Source organism: Amblyomma mixtum, chromosome 2, assembly GCF_055824585.1.
Source record: "Amblyomma mixtum isolate Tamu chromosome 2, ASM5582458v1, whole genome shotgun sequence".
Taxonomy (NCBI): Eukaryota; Metazoa; Arthropoda; class Arachnida; order Ixodida; family Ixodidae; genus Amblyomma; species Amblyomma mixtum.
In genome coordinates this window covers 115,957,166-115,969,390 of record NC_143013.1, presented here as the reverse complement: position 1 = coordinate 115,969,390, position 12,225 = coordinate 115,957,166, and the positions used below count along the sequence as shown (strand labels likewise).

Sequence of the window (12,225 nt, the reverse complement as noted above, 5' to 3'; positions counted from 1 at the left end):
ACCCGGTGGTAGCCGGTGGCACGGGGTTCGAACCACGAACGTAAACGCGGATCGAACCAGTGCTGTAGTCTGGAACGCCATAATGTCAGTAAAGTTGGTTTTGAAAATAACGGATCAATGTGCATTCTGATTGTTCATGTAAAAAGAATCTGCTCATGTAGGAACCAACGAAATTAAGGCGAAAGCCTTACTTGCCCCACTGAGCGAAAACCCGTCTGTGTGTGCGTGATAACACTCCATGGTACCATAAGAGATGGCCTCCTCATGCCGATGGTCAGCTCATCCGAATGCAGCCTGGTGCGGCAAGGGGGAAGCGGACCGCGATAGGACAGCGACTACATTCACGAAGTTAGCCCGGCGTCGAGGCGACGGCTTAGAGGTAGAATTCGCGTTACATCACGCCGCAGCGCGCGGAGCAGAAAGGGTGCAGCGGCGCCGCGGCGGCTTCGAACAGCCATGTAGAGATACGACGGTGCCTATTGCGTGGCAACGCGATTCCCTCTGACCATCTCACCGCAGTGCGCAGCGACTGCGTTCACGAAGTGAGCGGGCGGGCTTTCGCCTTCTCACACGTAAGCCGTCTAAAACGTCTCTGCCGACTTTTTAAGCGTAAAGCTACACTACGCGGGTCAGAGCCGAGTTTCGCGTGTGCGGGAGCCACCCGTGATGCGCATGCGCGAGAGCCGCGTGACGTCACGAGAGGCGCAGGTGCGACGCCTCCTCGCCATAGCCGGTGCGCGCTTACGACAGTTGCGCCGCGCGAGGAAGGTGCGCTGCGTGTACATAATGCGCTCGGCAGAGAAAAGACGGTCGCGCTCGACATGGAAGCTAAGGAGAGTCGAGCCGCTGCCAAACGGCGAAGAAGACTGGAAAATTTAAATTCTTCCGACCCCGAGGTTGTCCAAGCACAACCGTCGCTTTACGCTACGTATATTTTCACGTAGTGGTGACTGAAGTCCGGCGAACAGGATCACAGCCAGAATGTCTTCGAAACGAAAGTCTTTATTCGGGCTGACTTGCGCCCGCAAAGAACTGAATGACTCGGCGGCGGCGTAGCAACAACCGTGCTCGGCAGTCGTCGAACAGAATGACCGCCGCTGTCGGCCGTGCTCTTTTTAAAGCTAGTAGCGAACCTTCGAGATAAAGCTTTAGAAGTTACTAGAACATTCTGGCGCAAACTAGAAAGGGCTCCGTCCGGTTGCGATCAATCGATAGAATTCCAGGCGCGTCTTGTGTCACAAACGAAGCGGTAAAGGGGCGTGCCGGCAGCCTTGATGCATGAACAAATAAACACAACAAACGCTACAAAGATTCGCGGCATTACTACCCTCTCAAAGAAGCATCGACTCGATGTTAGAACATAATGCGGCTATCAACAATCAAAAATGGATTGTGCAAAAATAAACACAACAAAGAAACGCTACAAAGATTCGCGGCAATATTCAGGCATAGCAGAGCTAAGCCACTGGCAATTTTTTTGATACCATTTTACTGCAATACAAATGTGGGGAAGTTTCTCACAGACTGACATTGCAGTAGTATAATGTGCCGACCAGAAACTTGCCAAGATGGTTTGGGTGCGTGGGCATTCTCGAGAACGTGTCATCGTGTTCACGTGACACAAGTAGTATGGGGACTGGAGTCAAGGGTGCCGCACAGTTATCTGTCACGTCTTCACCCACCGATATTGTGGAGAATAAATCCTATCTTTCAATTTTTGCATACTTCGAAAATCTGCCGAACACCTGCACCAGCAGCAGCACTCACCTGTGTCTGACCGCCGGCTTTCTCTTGCACGGAGCTCCTCGACAAGGACACGGCGCAAGGGTAGCAGCCCAGGAACGACGTGACCACATTCGCTGCGCCCAGGGCGTTCAGCTCCTGCGTTGAAAGGAAAGAAGCGAGTTTTGAACAAAAAATAAACGAAGGGCAGTGCATTCATTAAATAATGACGGGTCGACGGTGATCCCCTAACCTGCGTATTTTGGCTTCAGCCCGACCTTTAATTAAAGGTGCAGTGAAGAGGAATCTGAACTCGTATTTTTGCCGCGGGAACTCGATCTACACGTTCCGAGCATTCTTAGAAACGACTCATTGCCCTGCGTGGCCGATTTCCCTAAATAAATCGGAATAACGTCCGGCTCCCGCCTTTTTCTTTTTTCGAATTCTCTCCGTACGGTGGGCGGAGTCGACCAACGCGTGGAGTGTCTTTCAGCCAGCTCCGTGGAGGCTTTGCTTTCGCTTTATTTTTTTTAGGTTTCCGTGAATAAATAGTTTCATTCGCAGATAATATAGCTACAAAACAAGCCCGCAGAAATAAAAATACGCGCGGACTATTTGCTTTCGCATGTTACTACGTATTACACCGCCGATGGCAGAACGGCAAGCCTCCACGGAGCTGGCTGAAAGGCACTCCACGCATTCGTCGACTCCGCCCACCGTACGGGGAGAATTAAAAAAAAGGCGGGAGCGAGACGTTAATCCGATTTAATTAGGGAAATCGGCCACACAGGGCAATAAGTCGATGTTTCTAAGAATGCTCGGAACGTGTAGATCGAGTTCCCGCGGCAGAAAGACGAGTTCAGATTCCTCTTCACTGCACCTTTAAGAAAAAAACGAGAAATTTTCATAGTGAGAGAATGCGCAATATACTGCGAAACAGGCTGGATGGTATCATCGCATGTACGAGTTTGTTTTATGACTCTATGCAGTTCCATCATCAGCAGCGAAAAGTCACGCGCAACATTATGATGCGCCCAGCCTTGTTCGAATGTTCCGAGAACACAGGGTTCATTGTTGAGAGCCGTGTAGTGAGGCACTCTCGGCACCGCCAGAAGCTGCAAATCTCTTTATCGAGAGAAGGGCACACGCCCTCACCGCTGCGAAGCTCCAGAGTTTCATGGGTGCTGCATGTGTCCCACTACCAGTTCAACAGACAGCCCTGAGGTCTGAAAACTTTCGACCAAAGCGACGCATGACGGAAAACAAAAGTCACGTGAGCCAACAAAAGGTGCCACAATAACCAGTGAGCACTAATTTTCACGTTCACACTGACGCTAAGATCAGCGATTAATGCCAAATTGATAACTATTTTTACACCACAAGTTGCATCCTACGGTCAAAATAACCTGTCTGCCCAAAGAACACAGCGTGCAAGCGGTTTTGTATCAGCTCACATGAGTTACAGCATGCTGGCGACGCGGTAACAGACACAGAATGGCGACGAAGAGAATTAATGACAACGACAAGGATACATACTGCCAATGAAACAAAATAATTACATTGCTCCAGTCACTGAATTTCTGCTGAGAGTGCCTCAGTCGGTCTCAAGTCGGCACATGGATTGTTAGCATAACTGCCGTATTTTCATCGCATTTCAGGCAAATTTAACTGTGAAAGCGATAAATTGTAACGTTCAACTGCTGTGGAGATAATTCAGACCTTTTGCACTAAATCCAAAGGAATGGTGTGTTTACAAGACTTCTAGTTATCTATCCCGCTGCTCACAACGTATTTTTCTCGATAGCTGCAGACAGCTTTGTTGTACTAGAGTAAGTCCCACGTATTAAAACAATGCACGATGTAGGTGTGAAGCTGTGGAATTGGTGCTTCAAATTAAAAACATAATGCCGCGAATCATTTTAGTGGGTTTGTTCATTCTTCAAAGCTGCCGGCAAGCCGCTTTATCGCTTTGTGATGCTACACGCGACCAGAGTTATCGCATCTAGGCGGAGCCGATTCTATGTTGCTCCAAAATGTTCTGGTGACTTTACAAGCTTTATCTCGAAAGTTCGCTGTCGGCTTTAAATTGAGCGATGCCGAGAGCGGCGGGCATTCTGCTCGACGACCGCCGATCACGCCTGTTGCTACGCCGACGCCGAGTCAATCAGTTCTTTGCGGGCGCAAGTCAGCCCAAATAAAGAGTTTTGGTTAGAAGCCATTTTGGCTGTCTTCCTTCTCTCCGAATTGCAGTCAACACTACGTGACAACATAAATAAAAATAGAACAGCACGCCACTGTCGCGGCAAGCAATACGTAGTGAGGCAGATCTATGGCAGAAAGTTATCTTCCACATATGGTACAATAACTGCACAGTCACAGAGGCGAGAAGAAAAGCGCATGTCTTACAGTGCACCAGATGTCTTATACTGCACCAGATGTCTTACAGTGCTCCAGATGTCTTACAGTGCTCCAGATGTCTTACAGTGCTCCAGACGGTACTACTTCTGACAAGTTTAGCGCTGATCCACGATGGTAGCAAGGGAACCAGCGGTCGAAATATTTACGCACTAGGTGCGGATCTGCTCAAGCCAGCAACAGAACTGTCTAAGGAAGTGCTCGAAGCCTGACCTGGTTAGGGTCTATCTGGTAGTGGTGCCTCTTGGCGAAGAGTTTGGCCATGGACAGCGCTATGGTGAAGGACACGATGGCGATGACGAAACCATTGAGGACGAGCTTCGCTATGAGGTCGGCGCGAGGCACCGTGGGTGTGGGGAACCTGCAAAAGCCAGAAGGGCAAGCAGGAGACAAAGAATTCGTATTACGCCAGGTGCATGTGCGGAGCATTAGCCTGCAGCATGCTCTCATTCGAAATGTGCTGCACTGGCATCTCCGCAGAGTCCAAGCAATGGCTATAGCCATATTGCAAACATATTTAAGTGTCCAGTTAATCAACGCCCATGTAAATGTGAAAGTACAGAAGAGACATTAGTATCTTGCAATTGTTCACACAGGACTATACCAAACAGTATGCACATAACCAACACCTAGCAGCTGATGCGCCTAACCCCAATCCAGCTGTACTAATGTTAAAATTGACGAAAAACGTCAGCATCGCTATTATTTATCTAAAATCCTCATCCGAGATAATGCCAGGTGACCGAGGTGAACAGCCATGCTAAGCGCGTAGATAGTAATGGCAGTGAAAGGCACTTACCCGGTTGGTACAAATCCTATAACTCGTACTCCGTACTTCGTATCAAACTCAAATATGTAGGCAATTGCAGTTGCAGCGATTATCTGAAAAAAAAAAGACGCATTCCATAAAAGCTGAGTATCATACACAGCAGCAGCATACCGGTATGTGATAAAAGTGCGCTTGATGGATCATTTGCCTAAAAAAAATTGGAGCAATATAAAGGCCGCAAAAGCGTTCGTGTCGCATATGTAATGCTGTTCTCGACATATTTACTTAAGACTTTACTTTTCTCAAAAGATCTGAGGGCACAGGCTAAATGATTCTAGTGAGCCCGAAAATCCTGCAGCATAAACTTGGCAGCAACAAAGCAAATTTCAGAACCAAAAAATTAAAAGTTGCTAGGCCTGCGTAGATGCACGATAAACTATCGCGCCTAGTCACTTTACAACGCGGCAATCACCGGCCACATTTCATTAAAAAATAGCGCAGAAAAGCAACAGATCGAAGTCAGCCACACGGAACTTTTATTGCGCCACGGATCTCATCGTGAAGTAGCGTTGCGCGGCATACATTATAACGCAATGCGCGGACAGAAGACAGCCACAGCGTTATTACCAGAATATGGATGTTACTGAAACGGAACTGCCACTACTGTAGCGTTGGCTCTCCCAGCTGCACATGCTTACGCAACAAGCCTACACGGCACAAGGCTACTACGCAACAGCCCTGAATGCCTTCAGTATTCTGGCGTTACATCACCGGCAGAAGCGCTTCGCTATCGGTCCCTGCGGTTATTATAGGTTTATCGGGGTTTAATATCCGAATGCGACTCAGGCTATGAGTGAAGGGCTCCCGAAATTTCGACCACCTGGGGATATTTGCACTGACATCGCACTGGACTCTAGAATTTCGCCTCCATGAAAATTCGGCGCATGAGATTCAGAAGTTTGCGGGGATACGGTGGCTGCAACTGGCAAAGCTGAGTGCCATAACCAGCAGCCGAGTGCCATAACCACTGAGCCACCGCGGCGACTCCCAACGATCCTTATACGATCGATCCAACCCGGGATCGGCAGATTAAGGAAAAACACGTGTCCGGATAACGCCGATAAAATAGAGGAAATGCATGTAACTGAGAGTAGGTGCCACGATCTCGCGCCGTCTGTCCAGGTTGGGTTCCGACCACCAATAGACACAGAAGGGTTCAACGTAAATTGCGAACAGTTAGTGAATGAAGACTCCGAAAAATTTCCCTGGGTCTTCAATTAAAAAATAAATAAAATAACCTCCGCTATAGCCGCAACACAGGCGGAGAACCGACGGACAGGCGGGCTCACCACAAGCAGGTCGATGGGGACGGGCATCTTGAGCTTGGCCTTGTAGCGCGCGTTCACGCACTCGTGCACCACGGCGCACACCAGCATGGCCGTGAGCGATATCGCCAGGGTGACGAGGTTGGTCTGGTTCAGGTTCTGGATCACGTCGCGAATCACGTACACGCACTGGAACACGCCGCTGTACCGCTTCACGCTGATGTCGAAGAGCCCCTTGGTCTGGGACACCACCACCTGGACAGCCGCGCCGGTGGTGAAGCCGGACACCATGGGCTCGGACATGAAGATGGACAGGATGCCCAGGTGCAGCATGCCCATCAGAAGCTGCACGGAAAAGGGGGGGGGGGGGGGGGGGGGGGAAGAAGGTTCGCAGTGAAATGGCTGCTTTAAATCATTGGTTTGGTTAGGTTTATGGGGGTTTAATGTCCCGAAGCAACTCAGGCTATGAGGGACGCCGTAGTGAAGGGCTCCAGAAATATCGACCACCTGGGGTTCTTTAACGTGCACTGACATCGCACAGCTCACGGGCCTCTAGAATTTCGCCTCCACCGAAATTCGGCCGCCGCGGCCGGGATCGAACCCGCGTCTTTCGGGTCAGCAGCCGAGCGCCGTAACCACTGAGACACCGCGGCGGGCTTTAAATCATTGTTACGGTGTACTACAATGAGGCAGCGAAGCTTCCCACTGTTCGCAATTCTACGCTAATTCGAATTGCGTTATCGACACAGAACGCAACCGGCATCGAAGAGACAAAATGCTGTTTTGCATTCGATGCTTTTTCGAATTTGAATTTGACAGTGTGAAATTTATTACTTCGGCTCGAACGACACATGACACATCGTTGGCCATTTCAAACAAGGAAATATTTATCGTTATCGCGTTGCAGTAGAGGCGTGTTTCTACGGTGTGTTTTTTTTTACACCCATTCGCAACAGTGCGTAACTCAACAGCGTGTCCCCATGGAAAGGTCGAAAGTTCTAAACTTCTGGAATTCGGGGCTTGCTGCATCGAAGCAATCGACTTCTGGAACCTCGTATCTCCACGCTTATGCGTCACGCCAATCTTGCAACAGAGACCGGCGCTACTCTGCACCACGACAAAGGTCTAAGATCGATCCGCGGGCTCATCGATGCTATGTCAGTGCCTCAGGGAGCGCATGAAACTGGCACTTGTTGTATGCGCACTATTATACTATAGAGAAGTGTTTGCGAGGCATGCACGGGCGACGGAGCAAGGAGAAAAAAAATGATTCGTGCGTCCAAAGCCTCTGGTATTCGTGGAGCCAACACCGGAGTTGACAAGTGTTTATGTTTTTACTGCATGCGTGTGACTCGGCCGGGTGTCTGTCGGCAGCCGGGATCGCCACGTGACTCGTCGCCATGTGCAAAGAAAGAAGACACGGGCGGAGTGCGACCGTTTACTTCGACGACAACAATCCGACTACTCACACACTCACATAACAGTCACATGGCGATCGCGGCTGCTGGCATAGACACGCGGTCGAGTTATGCGCAAGCAGTATAAACATAAACACTTGTGAACTCCGGTGGTGGCTGCACGAATCAATTCTCTCTCCTTGCCCGGTTGCCCGGGCTTGCCTCGCAACATCTCTGAATATATCATACTGCGTATAGAACAGTTGCGTGTATAGGCTTTATGCACAAGCTGCTTCGGCCACCCGCCACTGGCGCGGAGACTGAACTGAACACAGCGCGCAGCTGTACTGGACAGTTACAAACCTGCACAACCCCGACAACAACGGCCAAGGCACCCAGAACTTCCATGCTCGTTGGAGGGACGTCTTCGCTGTCGAAGGAGTCCAAGGACCGGACACTCGTAGCCCCGCGTAACGTGGCGTTGGCCGCGGCGTCTTGGTTGGCCTCTCCGGGTATAATGGCGCCCATCTCGACAACGGCCGACGCGGACAGCAAGCTCACGACGGCGAACGTGCCTGCGGTGGACGGACGAAGCGGGAAGGAACATTTACAGCTTTTCAATGAAGGCGCTCAACCATTACACCGTTGCATCGAACTTAAAAAGGACTCTATAACAAGATAGAGCTGACACTTATGTATGGACCTCACAGCCAAGTCGGGGCACAGGCGTGAACAAGCAAAAAAAGCGCAACGTATCGCGGTGCGAGATAACTTGTAGAACGAAGCAATCTGCCCATGCCAAACAAACTGTTCTGAAGAAGAAAAAGGAACCGTGGAATGTACACTGATCATTGAAGTCGGGACAGCGGACAGAAAGACATGGGTTTTGTCTACTCCGATGCACTGTTGGTAACCGTTACCCAAAGAGAAGCCCCACTTCATACAGCTGTCGAAAACGGTCGCTTGAGCGTTAGCGCACCCTGGATATCACTATAATAGCGGCGATATTTCACAGCCAGTAAGGGTGGAGTGGGTGAGAGAACAAACGCGGGTTAACCCCATCCTAGTTGAAATCAAGAGAAAGAAGTTGGCTTGGGCAGGGCATGCAATGCGAAGGCAAGATAACCGCTGGTCCTTAAGGGTAACGGTGTGGATTCCAAGAGAAGGCAAGCGTAGCAGGGGGCGACAGAAAGTTAGGTGGGTGGATGAGATTATGGCCGCAACTGGCGAAGGACAGGGTTAACTGGAGAGACATGGGAGAGGCCTTTGCCCTGCAGTGGGCATAGTCAGGCTGATCATGATGATGATGAAGGGCTGATTCTTCTCCTCACACCTAAGGCAGGGCAGGAGCGAGGTATCACTCTTAGTAGATCTAAATGTTAAGATAAAAATAACATATCAGCAACCCAAAACTGCCCTCCACCGCCTCGAAAATTAGCCGGCATGACATCAGGGAAAAACAGCGCTTACAGACAAAGGACCAGAACGAGAAGGACACACAACTGCTCTGTCTAACAACTTTATTTCGGAAGGCAGCCGATCCGCACTTTTTATACATAACGGGAGGAAGTGATGCGCACGCGGAAAGATCAGCAAAGTGGAAGCACGGAAAGAGCCCATAGATAAGCCAACTATTCTTGTCGTCACTGATAACCAATAACGCAGCCCAAACAAGCGAGAAAAGAAAGGGGGGTGGGGGTGGGGGGAGGGTGGAATGAAAAAAGCGGGGAGAAACAAAGGCACAGAGCGTAAACAAACAATTCTAAAAAAGATCCCGAAGAAGCCAACAACCAACACGGCTGAACGGCTCTCTCCTCCCTCCCCCCCCCCTCCCCCCCCCCCCCCCTTCCTTTTCTCGCTTCTCTGGGCTGAGTTATTGGTTATCAGTGGCGATAAGAATAGTTGACCTATCTATGGGCTCTTTCCGTGCTTCCACTTTGGTGATCTTTGCGCGTGCGCATCACTCCCTCCGGTTCTGCGTAAAGGGTGCAGATCGGCTGCCTTCAGTAATAAAGTGGTTAATCAGCGCAGTTGTGTGTCCTTCTCGTTCCGGTCCTTTGTCTGCAAGCGCTGTTTTTCTCAGGTCGTGAAAAATATGAGAGGGAACAAACTTCACGCAGAAAATTGCAAATTTCTTGGTTATTTCTCTACTAAATTGCACAACAACATTGGGATATTGTAGGCGCATACGAAAACTAGTTAAAGAGAGAGAAAAACTGCGCTTGTCACAAATAATAACGGAGTAATCAATAAATGAATGCTCCAACTGTGTTCCCCACTCATATTTTTCATGACTGTACCTCGACCAACTCGCCCCGAACACACCTTGCTCATGACGTCAGGGACGGTTCCACACACGCTGCTGCCAGAATGCATGCGCCCTCAGCACGCTTCAAGTAATGTTAAAAATTTAGGCCATTCTATTTCTCATGTACCGGTAGTGGTCGCAGAAAAGGATGACACGACGGCTGTCACCAAGCTGTTTCCGCGAGAAAATTTAAAACTGCTAGACTATCCACAGATAGTGAAAGGTAATGTGATGACAAGTACGGCGTTAATCTATAGGTTGGTTAGTCTATTGGGGCTTAACGTCCCAAAGCGACTCAGGCTATAAGGGACGCCGTAGTGAAGGGCTCCGGAAATTTCGACCACCTGGGTTCTTTAACGTGCAGAAAACAGTAGTGCCCGCTTGGCCTGTGTTCGCGCATGGAATTCAGTGCATTGCCATTTCATCTCGAATTTCGCAAACTCGGCAGAACATACAAGTTCAAACAGGTTGCATATCTGAGAAAGGAACGTTTCGACTTCAAAACAAGCATGTGCCCACACCACACTTCACTAAGTGCTAATCGCCTGCAGTACTGCAGTAATCGCCTGCAGTGAAGTAAGGGGCGCTTGAACTCCACTATTAATTGAGATGTCTGAGGTCAGGAACAGAAACGATGGGATTGCCTTTAAGGCCTCATCACGATTTTCCTGAAAGTGAAAGCCTGAGCGTCTCGTACATGGCGTAATAAGGCTGAACAAAAGAGGGTTAATAGAAAATAAAGAACAGACAGGCTCAAATAGGCGCAAGAACGAGAAATAACATGCTTACAAGATGTTCGCCACCTTCACTTTCTTGCCTATCGTTCTTTCTCGCTGGTCCTTAGCTCTGTGGACCTACGAGAGTGTGACACTAACAGAGGAAAGATACAAGCGGTCTTACCGACGGAAACATGCCTTGAGGTCCCCATGAAGAAGTAGATTATCGCTGGGAAAGCAGACACGTAGAGACCGTTGATGGCACCCGCCGCGGCCAGCACACCGTACGCAAGCCCTGTTGGGAAGAGACGCGAAAACGAACGGTATCTCACGGGCACAGCCAAGCGCACTGCCATCGTCTCATGTTAGGACCTTGCTACGAAGGCGAAAAGTAGACCACACGCTGAACAAGGACTGTTATGGGAACAGGATATTCTACACGGCACCTCACAAGATACACGACGCAGGAGTGTAAGGCGCAAGCAGTTTCTTGGTTGCGATATCTTACGAAATGAACAAGCCGCCACACTCGTCGCGGTAAGTGCATGCAAGAAAATGTTTAGTTTATTGGTTTATGCGGGTTTAACGTCCCAAAGCGACTCAGGCTATGAGGGACGCCGTAGTGAAGGGCTCCGGAAATATCGACCACCTGGGGTTCTTTAACGTGCACTGACATCGCACAGTACACGGACCTCTAGCATTTCGTCTCCATCGGGTCAGCAGCCGAGCGCCGTAACCACTGAGCCACCGCGGCGGGGCAACGAAAGGATTAACTGTAACAAAAGCAGCACAACGCAAAATAAAAAAAAGGTCGAGTGTGAGCCCAAGTCTTGCAGCCTGCGTTTTGACTTTGTCTTCGCCTGGGCTTTTCACTTTCTAAGCAGTGAAGACATGTGCACGAGGGAAATGCCCTTCTAGTATGGAGCGAAATAATCAAAGCTACAAAAACAAACTAGACGCGAGAGCGATAGAATTGTGGCACCGAACAATTCGATGGCCGTGAGTAGAACATGCTAGAGTAAGCAGTCCGCACCTTGTGGTATGTGCATGATGCTGACTGTGAAGCCAGCCATGATGTCCTTGGCGAGGAACTCGCGCACGCGGTAGCGCGGCAGCCACTGTAGCACTGGCAGGATAGAGTAGAGCAGGCTGAGGGGAGTGCAAGCGCACGAGCTGAGGAACTTTCGCTTGACCTGCAAGAGAAAGGGATGATGGCATAGCGGGGGAAAAAAAACTGCATTAATAATGGGACACAAGACCGCACGAACACTTCCCGAAGTGTAATACATAAACTAAACAGAAAAAGGCGAAACCACAAGGGAATGGAAGACATGAGAAGATAGTGAATACCTTACTGGATTAGCAGTCGCTGTGTGTCTTCCCTTCTCTTGTGGTTTCGTCGACTTTCAGATGGTTTGAGTGTAACCAACTCGGCATCAAATGGTAAAACTTTAAGCATTATAGTAAGCTTCCGAAACACCGTCCAGAAAGCAAAACTAGACTTCGCTCCGCCACTGCATCGGCCAGTTCGCTTTCCTCAAACCGTGAACAGCACCCAGAAGCCCAAGCATAC

General features: G+C 49.7%; 1 protein-coding gene across 9 annotated transcripts in view; it reads right to left on the bottom strand.

The window, feature by feature from the left end:
• LOC149360661 (prestin-like) overlaps positions 1-12,225 on the bottom strand; it is a 282,903-nt gene that overhangs the window by 21,122 nt on the left and 249,556 nt on the right. For all 9 annotated transcript variants that reach the window (XM_089572439.1, XM_089572440.1, XM_089572443.1 and 6 more), the window contains exons 4-10: positions 11,686-11,845; positions 10,837-10,947; positions 7,992-8,203; positions 6,256-6,576; positions 4,937-5,019; positions 4,351-4,498; positions 1,768-1,881 (exon numbers count right to left, since the gene is read on the bottom strand). In XM_089572439.1, coding sequence (XP_089428565.1) covers positions 1,768-1,881; positions 4,351-4,498; positions 4,937-5,019; positions 6,256-6,576; positions 7,992-8,203; positions 10,837-10,947; positions 11,686-11,845 — 1,149 coding nt within the window. The remainder of the gene's footprint in view (positions 1-1,767; positions 1,882-4,350; positions 4,499-4,936; positions 5,020-6,255; positions 6,577-7,991; positions 8,204-10,836; positions 10,948-11,685; positions 11,846-12,225) is intronic.